This window comes from Anguilla anguilla, chromosome 1 (genome assembly GCF_013347855.1).
Source record: "Anguilla anguilla isolate fAngAng1 chromosome 1, fAngAng1.pri, whole genome shotgun sequence".
NCBI classification, from domain to species: domain Eukaryota; kingdom Metazoa; phylum Chordata; class Actinopteri; order Anguilliformes; family Anguillidae; genus Anguilla; species Anguilla anguilla.
This window is the reverse complement of record NC_049201.1, coordinates 49,159,903-49,175,088: the sequence shown is the minus strand read 5'-3', so window position 1 is coordinate 49,175,088 and position 15,186 is coordinate 49,159,903. Positions and strand designations below refer to the sequence as shown.

The 15,186-nt window shown below is 48.5% G+C and overlaps 1 protein-coding gene across 1 annotated transcript in view; it reads left to right on the top strand.

Moving 5' to 3' along the window:
- Window positions 1–15,186, top strand: part of virma (vir like m6A methyltransferase associated) — a 34,619-nt gene that overhangs the window by 15,670 nt on the left and 3,763 nt on the right. The window contains exons 11-22 of the mRNA XM_035384120.1: window positions 974–1,056; window positions 1,857–1,950; window positions 2,892–3,436; window positions 4,044–4,279; window positions 4,892–5,147; window positions 9,263–9,480; window positions 11,334–11,466; window positions 11,659–11,814; window positions 12,728–12,888; window positions 12,999–13,095; window positions 13,214–13,380; window positions 14,795–15,141. Of these exons, the coding sequence (XP_035240011.1) occupies window positions 974–1,056; window positions 1,857–1,950; window positions 2,892–3,436; window positions 4,044–4,279; window positions 4,892–5,147; window positions 9,263–9,480; window positions 11,334–11,466; window positions 11,659–11,814; window positions 12,728–12,888; window positions 12,999–13,095; window positions 13,214–13,380; window positions 14,795–15,141 (2,493 nt within the window). The remainder of the gene's footprint in view (window positions 1–973; window positions 1,057–1,856; window positions 1,951–2,891; window positions 3,437–4,043; window positions 4,280–4,891; window positions 5,148–9,262; window positions 9,481–11,333; window positions 11,467–11,658; window positions 11,815–12,727; window positions 12,889–12,998; window positions 13,096–13,213; window positions 13,381–14,794; window positions 15,142–15,186) is intronic.

The following is a 15,186-nucleotide window of genomic DNA, read 5'->3' as shown; positions in this document are numbered from 1 at the left end:
GTGTGTGTGTGCGTATGTATGTGTCTGTGTGCTTCTGTGTGTGTGTGTGTGTGTGTGTGTTTCTGTGTGTGTGTGTGAGTGTGTGTGTGTGTGTGTGTGTGTGTGTGTGTGTGTCTCTGTGCGTCTGTGTGTGTGTGTGTGTGTGTCTGTGTGTGTGTCTGTGTGTGTGTGTGTGCGTATGTATGTGTGTGTGTGTGTGTGTGTGTGTGTGTGTGTCTGTGTGTGTGTGTGTGTGTGTGTGTGTGTGTGTGTGTGTGTGTGTGTGTGTGTGTGTGTGTGTGTGTGTGCGTATGTGTGTGTGTGTGTGTGTGTGTGTGTGTGTGTGTGTGTGTGTGCGTATGTATGTGTGTGTGTGTGTCTCTGTGCGTCTGTGTGTGTGTGTGTGTGTGTGTGTGTGTGTGTGTGTGTGTGTGTGTGTGTGTGTGTGTGTGTGTGTGTGTGTGTGTGTATGTGTGTGTGTTTCTGTGTGTGTGTGTGTGTGTGTGAGAGTGAGGTTTTTTAAATCGCAGAGTTGATGTCAGCCTCACATTCATGTCCACACTTGGGTATTGTGTGGCACAATGAAACGTCCACATCAGGGGCCAGGAATCTTGTATATAATGCAACCTTTCAGCCATAGTATCTGCTTGTGTATTACATATATGAGGATGTATTATTGAAACACAGAAGGCCTTTGAAGGCCGCAAACATACAAGCCAGGAAAACGCTGGCGTCACACAGTTCTAAACCTCATTCCCGTGTTTTATTGGTTAAACCATTGGCCATCCTTAAAAAAAATCTAATCCTGCTGCTGTGGCAGGATTTAACACAGCATGTGATTAGGAGATCTGTCCCGTTTGGTAATAACAACACCCAAGCCAAGTGATGGGTTTTGATGTTGCTGAGTGCAAGTCACCAGAAGTAAGGGATTTTGGCGTAATCTGGCATGGCGGCAGTCCAGGACTGAGGCAGGGGGTGTGCTCCTCTCTTCCAGAACTCAGCAAATGGCTGGAGCCCCTGGAGAAGCTGCGGTACGAAATAAACTGCATCCCGAGTCTGATCGACTACATCAAGCAGGTGAGAGCGAGGCAACCTCGGGCAGGCCCGGACATTCCCTTTAAAACCCCCGTCCTTCTCCTTAAAGGTCATGAGAATTAAGCCCCCTCCACGCAGGCTTCGGTTACAGTAGCTCACAGCATGCAAACGGCTCGCAGCCTCTGCACGTTTAACATTAACATCATACCTTTGAACTAATGCGATGCGTACAGAGATCCCAGAATGCCCTGCAGCCAGTCAGATTACGGCATGCCGCTACAAGCTTCGGAACAAACTGTGATCCCAGCCCCGTACATTCAGTTGCCTGGAGCATCTCTGCCATTTTCTGCTGTTCACTTTTCTCTGGAGAGCAAGCCAGTTTGGTCTAATGCCTCAATCTCAGGAACATAAAAAGCTGTTAAGCCTTTGCACTGCCAGTAATAATTAAAATGTAAGATGTTTAATGCAGCCAAAGTACACTGTGGCCTGAACTCAATCAACATTTGTTCTTGTCTTTGATTGGCACACAGGTTTTCACTGGATTTTAGTGAAAGCACTCTTTGGGGGGGGGGGGGGGGTGAATTTGGGTTATCACTGAATGTTTTTGATGGAATGCGACAAACAAAGACTGGCTGACTGTCGATTTCATCGAGGCCTGTGTCACCGAAACACTTGTATTTTTATGTATTTTTTCTATCCCTCCCTAAAAAGTTGTAATGTGTATGTTTTACCGATATTTTACTAGCAAGGAAAGTTCAAAGTGGTCTTATTTGACATGGCTAGTGTTCCAGTACTTTGGTGCTTCATAGCAGCTAAAACAAAGCAATTGTGTGTCCCTCCAGAACGTGGAGAACCTGATAACACAGGAAGGGGCGGGCCTGATTACTGCTCTCCGGGTCCTCTGCCACATCGCCTGCCCACCACACGCTGTAGAAGGTACCCCCCTACCCCACCCCACCCCACCCCACTCCAAAGGGCTCGTCTAATGTTTCTTTAAATAAGCGGTGTCCCGGAATAGCCGAAGGGCTCTCTCACTGTTCAGCTGTCGTGGATGGTGCACATATTTGTCTTTTTGTAAGGATGTAGGTCTCTCTAGTACAGTTATTCAGAAGACCTTTACATTTTAAGTATAATGTATCATTAAGCTTCATGACAAGTGACTTATGACTATGTGAGCCGTGATCCATGTCAGTGATATGCGAGTACTGTGTATGAATAGTAGGCTATATGACCTGTCTTTATGAAGGGTCAGAACTGAGCCTGTAAATGGTAAGTGTGATCCCTGTTTATGTTAAGAAGTGAGTTCATTGTTGACTTACCTGGTTAAATGGGTTAAATAAATCAAGTTGAGTGCAAGTTGTGTGTGTGAATGATGTGTGTGCATGTATGTGTCAATGGTGTGTGTGTATGTTAATGCTGTGTGTGCGCATGTTGTGTGTGCGTGCGTGCGTGTGTGTGTTAATGGTGTGTGTGTGTTAATGGTTCATGCGTGTGCATGTGCATGTGTGTGCGTGGGTGAATAGTGTATGTGTGCATGTTGTGTGTGTATGTGTGGGTGAATAGTATATGTGCGTGCGTGTTGCGTGTGTGTGTATATGTGTGGGTGAATAGTATATGTGTGCGTGTGTGTTGTGTGTGTGTGTATGTGTGGGTGAATAGTATATGTGTGCGTGCGTGTTGCGTGTGCGCATGTGTGTGTGTGTATGTGTGGGTGAATAGTATGTGTGCGTGCTTATGTTAAGCGGGACCTCTCTGTGTGTGTGTGTGTGTGTGTGTGTATGTGTGGGTGAATAGTATATGTGTGCGTGCGTGTTGCGTGTGTGTGTGCGTGCTTATGTTAAGCGTAACCTCTCTCTCTGTGTGTGGCGCCCCCGCAGGCCAGCAGAAGGACCTGAAGTGGAACCTGGCGGTGATCCAGCTCTTCTCGGCCGAGGGCATGGACACCTTCGTCAAGGTGCTGCAGAAGCTGACGGCGCTGCTGCTGCAGCCCTGGCGTCTCCACGGCAGCACGGGCCCCACGCTGCAGCGCGTGATGGTGCTGTCGGCCGCCTGCGGCACGCTGCGGCTGCTCCGCTGCATGCTGACCGAGCTGCTCCGCGGCGGCGCCTTCGAGTTCAAGGACACGCGCGTCCCCTCGGCCCTGGTGGCCCTGCACATGATCCTGTGCTCGGCCCCGCCCTCAGGCCGCCTGGACCCCGAGGAGCAGCGCGTGCAGAACCACGTGGTGGACATCCTGCTCACCTTCACGCAGGGCGTCAACGAGCAGGTGACGGACACCGAGGAGACGCTGGCCAACAACACCTGGTCCCTCATGCTGAAGGAGGTGCTCTCCTCCGTGCTCAAGGCCCCCGAGGGCTTCTTCTCCGGCCTGGCCCTGCTCTCCGAGCTCCTGCCCCTCCCGCTGCCCCTGCAGACCACACAGGTAGGCCCCGACCCTTCAGACAGGACGGCGAGAGGCTACTGATACAGGGGTGTAACCTTCATTCCCCACAACGAGAGGTCACTGTAGTGTGGGGTTTTTGGTTTGTTCTTTATGGATCAGAGATATTTTAGCCATTGAGTTTCAACCATGTTCTAATATTTTAATCACCAAATTTTAACTGTGATTCGAGAGAAGGGACTGAGAGCTGTCAGTCACAGCTGCTAATGAGCAGTGGCTGCAGATGACATGACTCAAATATGCTAATTAAGTGTTATTTTTAAAACGGGTTACAGACTGTACCCTTGACAGGGCTGGGGTCCATTCCAGTTAAATTCAGTCAATGCTGGAAATGAATCGAAATGGAGATTCCAGAAATGGGACTGACCCCAACCCTGGCCCTTTGTGAAGAATATGTATAAATTCTGTATATCAGCAGTTGGCTGGGCTTCCAGATTTGGCTGCTTGGTAGTCCGTAGGAGAACCTTATGAACTAGTGCACCCCTGCCAAGGCCCTTTTATGTTGTTTTGCTGTCTGCACGCTGGGTAATTTCCACGGGCATGCTGTGTTCCTGTTCTCACGGCTCCCTCCCTCCCTCCCCCCGCTCAGCTGATCGCGCCGCAGGACGTCGCCGTGGCGCTGAACACGCGCAAGCTGTGGAGCATGCACCTGCACGGGCAGGCGCGGGCGCTGCAGGAGATCGTGCGCGCGGTGAGCGGCACCAGCTGCCAGCCGCTGCTGGCCATGCTGCGGCGCGTGTGCGTGCAGCTGAGCGACCTGGCCTCGCCCACCGCCCTGCTGGTCCTCAGGACGCTGCTGGAGCTGCTGCTGGAGGACCTGCAGCCGTAAGACGCCCCCGCCGGCCCCCGCCACACGCGCCGCACACACACTGGCCCCCGCCACACGCACCACACACGCGCACCACACACGCGCCGGCCCCCGCCACACACACCGGCCCCCGCCACACGCACCACACGCGCGCCGCCCCCCCCCACACGCACCACATGCGCTCGCTCGCAGTTCTGCTACTGCAGGATAAGACTCACTTTACATTACATTTATTTAGCTTTTATCCAAAGCGACGTACAAAAGTGCATATCATGGTCATTGGACAACTACAAAACACAGGTTCAATACGGTACAATACGCATTTCGTGCAGCTATTTTTAGCCAAGAACACAGTTCAGTTCACACAGTTAACACTATTCTGACCTAACTTATGCCTAGCCAAACTAGGGTGAAGAACAAGCTACAAGTCCAGTCTTTTGCGTACTTTTAGCGTTTACGCGCGCTCGCCGGTCCTCGCCACGCGCACACACTCGCTCACAGTTCTGCTGCTGCAGGATAAGAGTCTAGTCATTTATGTACTTTTAGCGCTAGCACTTTTAGCGTTTACGCGCTCTCGCCGGCCGCTGACCTGGCGCTCACCGTGCGCTCCGGCCCCTCCTCTCCCGCAGTCCCGCCGAGGGGAAGGAGCGGACGTGCTCGGGCCAGACGGCGCGCCTCCTCGCCCTGCTCGACTCCCTGGCCTCCCACCGCGCCTGCAAGGTGGCCGCCCTGCACCTGCTCGGCGGCGCCAGCCGCGGCGACGAGCGGCTGGCCGAGCTCTTCCCCTGCCTGGTGTCCCTGCTGGCGCCCCCTACGGACGGGAACCTGCACCAGCAGCACTGCGGCGAGCTCGCGGCCTCCTTCTTCCAGTCCCTGTGCGACCAGGTAGCCCCGCCCTCCCGCTCCCCCGACCACACACACGACGCCCACCGGCGTCAACACCAGCTGCTGGGAACGGGAACTCGCAGAGCTCCAGTGTAGGAGAAGGGTTAGCTAAGTCAGTGCTAGGGATGGGCATTTGGATGATTTTCAGTGCTGGAGTACCCAGAGGGAATTTTGATGGAGTACACAAAGTTCTTATTGGCTCTTGTGAGCAGGGGGTAGGCTTGATACACTAATCAAAGTATCTTAGTTACTTAAAGTATTTAAATCATCTCCATCTCTGACAGCCAGAAAATACTAAAATATGCCCTAGGGAAAAAAGCTTTGATAATGATTTTAAATGTATGGCTGGATGTTTGTCATGGAAGTTACCTATGTCACAGATTCCTTAATTTCTTTCTGTTTTTTCTGGGGTGGCTGTTGGATCGGGGGGTGGGGGTGGGTCAGGGTCATTGACACGCTAATTCATTTCAAACTACTGGTAAATTTCTTCCATCAATTACTTTATCCAGCTGAGAACACAAATTGGACCTGTGCAAATAATTTGAAAAAAAAAAACAAGAAAAACTCACATATACACTCACCGGCCACTTCATTAGGTGACAGGAGTGGCGCCCGGTGTGGTCTTCTGCTGCTGTAACCCATCTGCTTCAAGGTTTGATGTGTGTGCGTTCAGAGATGCTCTTCTGCATACCTTGGTTGTAACAAGTGGTTATTTGAGTTACTGTTGCCTTTCTATCAGCTCAAACCAGTCTGGCCATTCTCCTCTGATCTCTGCCATCAACAAGGCATTTTCGCCCAGAGAACTGCCGCTCATTGGATATTTTCTCTTTTTCGGACCATTCTCTTTTAACCCTAGAGATGGTTGTGTATGAAAATCCCAGTAGATCAGCAGTTTCTGAAATAGTCAAACCAGCCCGTCTGGCACCAACAACCATGCCACGTTCAAAGTCACTTAAATCACCTTTATTCCCCATTCTGATGCTTGGTTTGAACTTCAGCAGATCATCTTGACCATGTCTCCATGCCTAAATGCATTGAGTTGCTGCCACATGATTGGCTGATTAGATATTTGCATTAACGGGTGCAGTTTGCAGTTGAACAGGTGTGCCTAATGAAGTGGCCGGTGAGTGTGTGTATATATATATATATATCGCACCATGGGGGTTAAAACAATGTTTTTATTGTATATAGGCTATCATAGTTGGCTGAAAAAACATAGCAATAGACCAACCGAAAAGTTCCGTAAATCTGTAGAAATATTATCATTTTAATTAATCAGACCTTAAATAAACATATTGTAGACTAAAAAATCCTTATGTGGAGTTTTAATTTGATGTAATAATTTCACTCAACTGATGTAATTCACAATACTTGCTGAGAATCATTAAGAGCAGTCAAACAGCATCTGTGTTGATTGGTCTGGTGTCCTTGATGAGGCCAACAATGTTGAAAACTCCACTTTGAAGTCTCAGCTGCTGCTGAGGTAGCTACAGACAGGCTTCTTAAAACTAGCACCATTACCCATAAAACAACTGCTAAAGCCATCATGTAAAAATAAATAATGGACTGAACATGTTCATTCACGTGGATTAATGAGTGCTGTATAGTGCTTCTGCAGTCCTTGTCTTTTGGGTACTCAAGTCCTTGTGCACTCGTGCCTATCCCTAATCTGTACTAGTCACTATGGATAAGAGTGCAAGCTAAATACCTAAATGTAATGTAAATGTATCAGGGTTCAGTGGGCTTTGACTACTTTAATCACTCCTTATTAATGGAGGGTACTCATGTTAAACTGATGGAGCTGATCACTCTTCTTTACCGAAGTCAGAATGTGCCAGGTGCTGTTCAGTTGCTTACTCTAAAGTGTTTAAGGCCAGAGATTTCTACATTAAACAGTATAATAACCCATTATAAATGATAAAACCTACTTTATATCTCAGCCTAGCAGGTAGCAATGGAAAAGTTTGCTAGGTACATTTGTAATTTCAGTTTGTCATTTTTGCCGTCAGTTAGTTCTTTTATTTAATTAATTTTATTTTTTTTTTTAAACTGTTGTTGGTATGCATTTTGCGGTATTATGTTGCTTGGTTACAAACCAGCTATGGCTGTTCTTTCATCTGGATCATCCACTTAATAGCTGATCGTTCCCTGCCATTATTTGTTGCTTAAAACCCAAGACATAAGTGAGGAACCTGAGCTGATTTATGATTCACCTTTCAGGTCATACCAATCCTTTTACAAGCGACTGCTTTAAAGAGTTTAAGAGTAATTATCATGCTCTTTATCATACATGTATTGCTATAGTTTGTTGTAGAAAACAGTTTTAACCAGATTGAAGTGAATATAAGTAAAAACCACTGATACTCAGTGTTTAATCTTGATAGATAAGGGATCATGCAGTTTATAAGGAAAAGGTGCTAATTTATTTATGGTTTGTGCAACCATCCTCAGTGGTCTAGAACTGGGGTAGGCAACCCTTATCCTGGAGCTTGTTTTGTTAATTCAGGGGTTGGCAACTCCTATCCTGGAGCTTGTTTTGTTAATTCATGGATGGGCGACCCTTTTTCTGGAGTTTTTAAAAAATGTATTATTAGGCTAAAGTAAAAATTCACCCAAAAACAATGCAGCATTCCATTCCTTTAAACATTGTCTTGAAAGACCATTTAGGTAGCGATTTCCGTGTTTCCCTTGTTCAAAGCACAAAGTGTTTGTCTAGGATGTCTATGAGATGGGAATTGATGGGAGATGTATTACAAGGCATGACAAAATTGTAAAAAATATTTTATTTACAGTTTATGAAAATAAACAAGCATTTAGTATGTATTGCTATCACAGTAAGCGAAAATAACAACACACATTTTACAAAATGCTGTGAATTGTTTCCCTTAATGAATGCAGGTAACTGTGCTGGAGGAGTTTCAACATTTATTCTGAATATACCGGCCCTAACTCTGAATAATCGATCAAGTTTCACACATCCTTGGTACTCCAGGCCAGGTTTGCTTTCATAATTTGCCAGACAATACAAAACTCACTTTTTGGTCAGCCGTTGGATAGCTATATAAAACTGGGGAACACAGCGTTCAGAAGTAGATTTGTACATAGGTTTGCATTTGTAACATTCTTGACTTGCTCTTAATTTCCCAGCAGCCTCCTGGATCCCGCTTCCAGTGCATTCATTCAGGCTATTCCGGTTTGAATGATAGCTTGTGAAGGCGTGCCCAGTGTAATTGTTTGTGTTTTTCTATGAAAGGAGAAGAGATTGCGAAGGTGTGGTTACCGGTCCCTCCTCGCGCGTATCGGGAAGCGCGATGTGACTGCGGTGCGCGGGCGCTCTTATTTCCGGGCCGCGTGGCGATCCCCGGGATCGCTCGACAGCGAGGCGTGGCACCTCGGGCGTTAGGTGGCCCTGGCGCGTTGCGACACGGCGGCGTGGGCTCTGGCTGGAAGCCAAGCGGAGTTTGAGCTTTTAGCAGCGCCATCGCCCCGCCAGTTCCACAGACACCCCCCCCCCCCCCCCCCAGCTATTCAGCGGGACGGGAAAAGCCGGTTCCACATTTTTTCCACTGATTTAATTTTTTATTTTTTCTGGTTCTCCTCTGTGGGTGAGGTCAGGATGAATGGGCCTGGGTGTTTGTTAAGGGCTTAAGGGGAAATCCCCTGGAAGCCTGCCGTGTAGTTTGCGCCATTTGCACGCTTTTTTTCGAGGTCTGCGTGGTTTTTGCAAGCTGGTCAAGGGTCAGCCAGGTCCGTCTTCATTAATTAGCCCAGCTAACTAACTATCTAAAGCCAGTATCCCTGTACATTTAATACAGGGATACTGGCTTTAGCTAGGATTGTGACTCAAATAAAGAGGTAATACCAGCCATGGCCAAACAGTTGTGTGAAATACTATATCTTAAGACACCAGTGAAATTCTTGCATATTAATGGCAGTGGTGAAACAAATATCTGTTTCACCAGCGTTCAGAATAAAATTCTTCTTTCGTATGGTTGATTAGTAACATATGTCATTGAGAATTCTTAGGGATCTGCTAGAGTATTTTCTGGCTTTAGAAACACATTTGGTCCAGGTTGTGGTTAATGCTGTACGATTGTGTGGCCCTCCCCTCTCAGGACATTGCCCTCATGGTGAGCACCTCCTCGGACACGCCCCTGTCGGAGGCGGAGCAGCTGGCCAACGCGCTGCCGTCGCGGGAGATGCTGTCGGCGGTGTGCGACGCCATGCTGGAGGTGCTGGGGAACCCCGACAGCAGCTACGCCCTGGTGCTCACGTGCATCCGCACCATGATGTTCCTGACCGAGCACGAGTACGGCTTCTTCCACCTCAAGAGGTATGTCCTGACCTCCCACCTCTGACCTCTCACCCCTGACTTTGAGCTCGCTGCTGTACGTCCACTCACCATGTTCTCAGAATGTAACACCCCTGTGGGGTACTGAATGGTCATATCATGCCATTATGAAAGCCCTTAATTGGGGGTAAATGTTTTGGTTGGACATTATGGTGAAGATGATGCACACACTACTTCCAGTTCGGTGGTCCTATAGCAAATGCATATTAACGTAACTGCAGTGAGCAAGGCTTTTTGGCTAATTTGAAGAGCTGATTGACTCCAGCAGAGACGCAGAGTAGTAGACTTAAGCCTGTGTTGGTTTGGTTGCCGCCATGACAAGTGGAGTGGACAAGTGTACTGCTGTAAGGGGGCCCCCAAATCTAATCCTGCTTAGGACGCCCCAATAACTAGGGCTGAGGCCTGCATTAAGGCACATCTTGTGAAGAAGGCAGAAAAACTTGTGTTTTTACTTTCTGAATTTTCTGTCAGATATTTCTGTGATATTTGGACTACAGTATTTCTGCGAGTTTGGACTGCAGTATTTCTGTCAGTTTGGACTGTAGTGTATTTTTGTGAGTTTTTGTTGTAGAATTTCTGTGAATTTGGATTGTAGTAGTGTATCTTTGAGTTTGTATTGCAGTGTATTTCTATGAGTTTGAATGGTAGTGTAGTTCCGTGAGTTTTAATTGCAGTGTATATTTATGCGTTTGAATTGTAGCGTATGTCCGTGGGGCCTAATGCTGCTGTGTGCACTGGTGAGCTGGTGGTGAAGGGCAGCTCTGGGGAACTCCTTCATTCTCCAAGCCATTCTCTCTCCCAAAGCCTGTCACACTCAGGAGAGCCTTGCCTGGCATTTGGAGTTGTGTGCCTGTGTTGTGTCTGACACTTACCTCCGCTGCTGCTGCTGCCTTTACCTGTCTAAGTTATTTGTGAGGCCAATTCTGAGCAATTTCCAATTAAAGCAATGATGCCTGATCTTAAGATTGATGGATGTGCCAAGTCGATTAGCAGTGTTTTGAATAAAACATCACATTAATCATATGACCCACCCTAATGTGATGTAATGGACTAGCATAATGGGCTATTATGGGTTAACCTTCAGTCCAATTTCAAATAATGCATTCTTTCTAGTCATCTTATTGTTTGTTTATAACTGTTTTTAGTTTGAGTAGTTTTTCTTATCCTTTTGGATATAGTTTTTTTTTTTTTTTCAGTTAACCAAATAAAATAATTGAGAGCAGTGCTCTGGAGTTCTTCTGTGAGCGTTAAAAGGCCTAGCCGTGCTTGCAGAGACAGGGCCCTCGTACCGACGCTCTCCTGCAGGCCCCGCGGCTGTCGGGGCTGCGCAGCTGAGGCGTTTGGCTGCTGACTGCGGTGTAATGAGGCCGTAAATCCTCCAGCGTGCGTGTCACTCGCCAGCGCCATTTCCATCTCCCCTTACGAGCCAGATTCTGCATCGGAAATTACACCGATCGCAGACGAAACCGCGCAATGTGTGGACAGAGCGCTTGTTCCTGCCTCGGATTTCTCTGTTTGTTCTGTGGGAGCTTTGCTTTGTCTTTAGTTGGCAGTCTGTGTAGCTTTCAGAGATTGATTGGCTTTGTCTGGCATCTTTTTCAGAGATGTCTTGTCATTGTTTTGAATCTGTGTAGTTTTGATATTTGCCTTTGCCTTGGGCTTTGTCTTGAATCTGTGTTGTTTTTAGAGATTGCCCCGCTTCATGTTTTTGAGAGGCCATTTGTCTTTATCTGAAAACTACAGTTTTCTGCGATTGGGACATGAATGATGAAACAATTCTTGCTAAGGGCCCAGTGGTGACCCCGGTGACCTCTGCTCTCTCTGTTGCCTGGCAGCGCTCTGAAGAAACATGGGATGGCGGTGTGTGCACTGCTCAAGAGGGTCATCTTCGCCTTCAACAAAGAGTCAGCCGAGCTGGTGTCCGCCCTGCTGGACTTCCTGCGGCAGATCCTCAACACGGACTCCCTGGTAACTCTCCCCTCCACGCTGCACACTACCCAGGGTCACTGCACAGCTGGGTTTAAGCACACAGTCAGGTTTAAGCACCCTGCACAGTCTGGTTTAAGCATACTGAATTCTTAGTCTTGGCCTAATTTTCCATATATTGTAACACAAGACGTATACAGCAGAGGTGTAAGAGTGTCTGTGCGTGTGTCTCAGGGCTGCTGTGGGGACGATGGCCCCAGCCCCATGGAGGTGGACTGCGGGGCCCCCTCCCGCTCTCTGGCCCTCAGCGCTGCGGACATGAAGCAGCTGCTGCAGTGGAAGGACGACTCCCTGGAGCACCCGCTGCCCGAGCTGGAGAAGCAGATCGCGGTAAGTGCCCCCCTCGCCCGGTAGGGCCACCAGTACAACCAGTACTGCCCAAAAACTGCGTTGAAGGATAAACAGCTAAAGGGAGAATTCCCCCAATTCCATTACGACAGATTTAGCCTCATGTTGTACTGATAAATACCAAATATAGTCTGATCTGCTTTCATAAGCTTTAAGTCTCAAAGTTTTTATAGATCTGTTATTGCTTAGTAAAGCCGGTCTTCCACTTTGATGTTGTAATACAATTCACATCATGTAATCATAGACACAGACGGAGCCGTCCTTCAAATTAAAGCCTGAAAGATAGGAATTTTTATTTACTGAAATGTACAGTTTGTCTCGACTGCTTCACCATTAGAGTGTTTGAATGATAAGAAGTACTTTTCTGAAGAATTTTACCTCTTTCTTGGTTTAAAAAACCTAGAGGATTTATGGCTGGAGGTAATGCGAGCACCGGTTTTATTCAGCTGTCCAGCATTAATGCAGACTCATATTTTCCTGAAGTTCTTCCCCAAAAATTGCTATCCTCAGCAGTTCAGCACGAGAAAAAATAAATGAAAAATCAGAAAGCGGCTCGGTCTCTCATGGCTGTCAGCAAATTCCTACGGCTGCCGAAAGGAGATTCATATCTCAGTACAGCTGTGTCTCAGTCCTCATCCTTACTGTCTGTTGGTTTTCCTAATGGCGAATAGAAATGGCAGCCATTTCATTTTGACAAACCATTTGCGCAATCGTGATATTGTTGCGCAGTACCTGTGTGTTATTGGTGTTGAATTCCAGCAGCTGGTGCTGTGTTGAGCAGCACAGTTGACAGTGTGTGTGTGTGTGTGTGTGTGTGTGTGTGTGTGTGTGTGTGTGTGTGTGTGTGTGTGTGTGTGCGTGTGCTTGTGCTTGTGCTTGTGTGTGTGTGCCACAGGAGTACTCTAAGGAAGACGACTCCTTGGAGACGCTTCTTGAGAACGTGGTGGGGCTGAGGCAGATGCTGGAGAGCGCTGGGGACACGCCCCCAGCCCCCGAGCAGGAGGCGGAGCCTACTCTGCCGGCCCCCGACAGCCTGCAGGCCCAGTTCAACCACAGGTACCTTTCGTCGGTCAGAGGTCATCACGGTTACAGGGTTGGATGGCAATCTACAGTTAAGTGAATGTTAAATATTATACACACAGTACTTACTGATCCCTCTCCCACAGGACTGTGTACGTCCTCTCTGACGTGTTTGATGACCAGCTCAAGGCCCTGTGGTTCTCACCTTTCCAGTCCGAGGACATTGACACAGACCTGGATATGGTGAGCAGCCAAGTGTGTTTGTGTGTTTGCGCTTGTGCACAACATGTGTGTGCCTCTGTGTGTTTGTGTATGTGATTGATGAGCTGTGTTGATGCTAAGCTGTGCTCTGCGCCTGCAGGTGAAGGTGGACCTGGTGGGGCTGGCGGAGGAGTGCTGTCCAGACCTGGATCTGAAGGCGGAGCTGGAGCGCTCCTTCCTGATGGAGCCCTCCTCTCCCGGACACACCAAGGCCCCCAAGGGCTTCAAACTGGGCAAGCATAAACACGAAACCTTCATCACATCCAGGTATGTCCACAGAGAGCGCTGCTGTCTGCCGCATGCACACAGGCACAGGGTTACATCATTTACACAGGGACACTGTTAAATCATTTACGCAGGCACAGGGTTACATCATTTACACAGGGACACTTAAATCATTTACACAGGCACAGGGTTACATAATTTACACAGGGACACTTAAATCATTTACACAGGGACACTGTTAAATCATTTACGCAGGCACAGGGTTACATCATTTACACAGGCACAGGGTTACATCATTTACACAGGCACAGGGTTACAGCATTTACACAGGGAGGCAGTTACATCATTTACACAGACACAGGATTACATAATTTACACAGGCACAGGGTTACAGCATTTACACAGGCACATGGTTACAGCATTTACACAGGCACAGGGTTACATCATTACACAGGCACAGAGTTACAGCATTTACACAGGCACAGGGTTACATCATTTACGCAGGCACAGAGTTACAGCATTTACACAGGCACAGGGTTACAGCATTTACACAAGGAGGCAGTTACATCATTTACACAGGCACAGGGTTACAGCATTTACACAGGCACAGGTTACATCATTTACACAGGCACAGGGTTACATCATTTACACAGGCACAGGGTTACAGCATTTACACAGGCACAGGGTTACATCATTTACACAGGCACAGGGTTACAGCATTTACACAGGCACAGGGTTACATCATTTACACAGGCACAGGGTTACATCATTTACACAGGCACAGGGTTACATCATTTACACAGGCACAGGGTTACAGCATTTACACAGGCACAGAGTTACAGCATTTACACAGGCACAGGGTTACAGCATTTACACAGGCACAGGGTTACAGCATTTACACAGGCACAGGGTTACATCATTTACACAGGCACAGGGTTACAGCATTTACACAGGCACAGGGTTACATCATTTACACAGGCACAGGGTTACAGCATTTACACAGGCACAGGGTTACAGCATTTACACAGGCACACATTAAATCTGCCGTCTGCCGCATGCACACAGGGACCGTGTTACATCATTTACGTCAAAGCTTCCTTCAGAAATCTTCTCGTGAATGAGCTGTCATGTTGTCTCACACACAACCTCCTTTAGCGTGTCCAACGGTTGTAAATATTTTCACCCTAAAGGCTGTGTTATACACTTCTGCGTAGCTTGCGTGATTTGTGTTGTGTGTGGCACTCACAAGAACTTTTCTACTTGTGCAGCTTGTTGCACAGGTTACGCAGGCCGTGCTTTTAGATTTCTGGCTATGGAACATTTCCTCTTCCTCTTCCTGCAAGCATAGCTGCCTCTGACAGAACGTGACTTAAATCCCTCTAAACATGAAAAGCCCCTAATGTAGACAGCTGTAGGACCCCAGGGCCTCACACTGTGTTCCCCCCCCCCCCCGCAGTGGGAAGGGTGATTACGTGGAGCCGGCGAAGCGAGCGCACATCATGGCCCTGCCGCGGGGGCGGGGCCGCGGGGCGTTCGGCCAGCTGTGCCGCCCGCACGACATCTTCCGCCAGCGCAAGCAGAACACCAGCCGCCCGCCCTCCATGCACGTGGACGACTTCGTGGCGGCCGAGTTCAAGGACATCGGCCCCCCCGTGGGGCTGCTCCAGCCCAAGCGCGTGCCCAAGGGCTCCCCGAAGGTGCCCACGCGGGGCCTGTTCACCGGGAACCGCGGAGGCCGCGGGGCCTTCCACGGCCAGACGCGCTTCTTCACCCCGCCCGCCCCCAAAGGGGTCCTCCTCTCCGGTAAGCCTGCGTTGCGCTAGCCGCTGCCGCCGCGCGTTGTCGCCC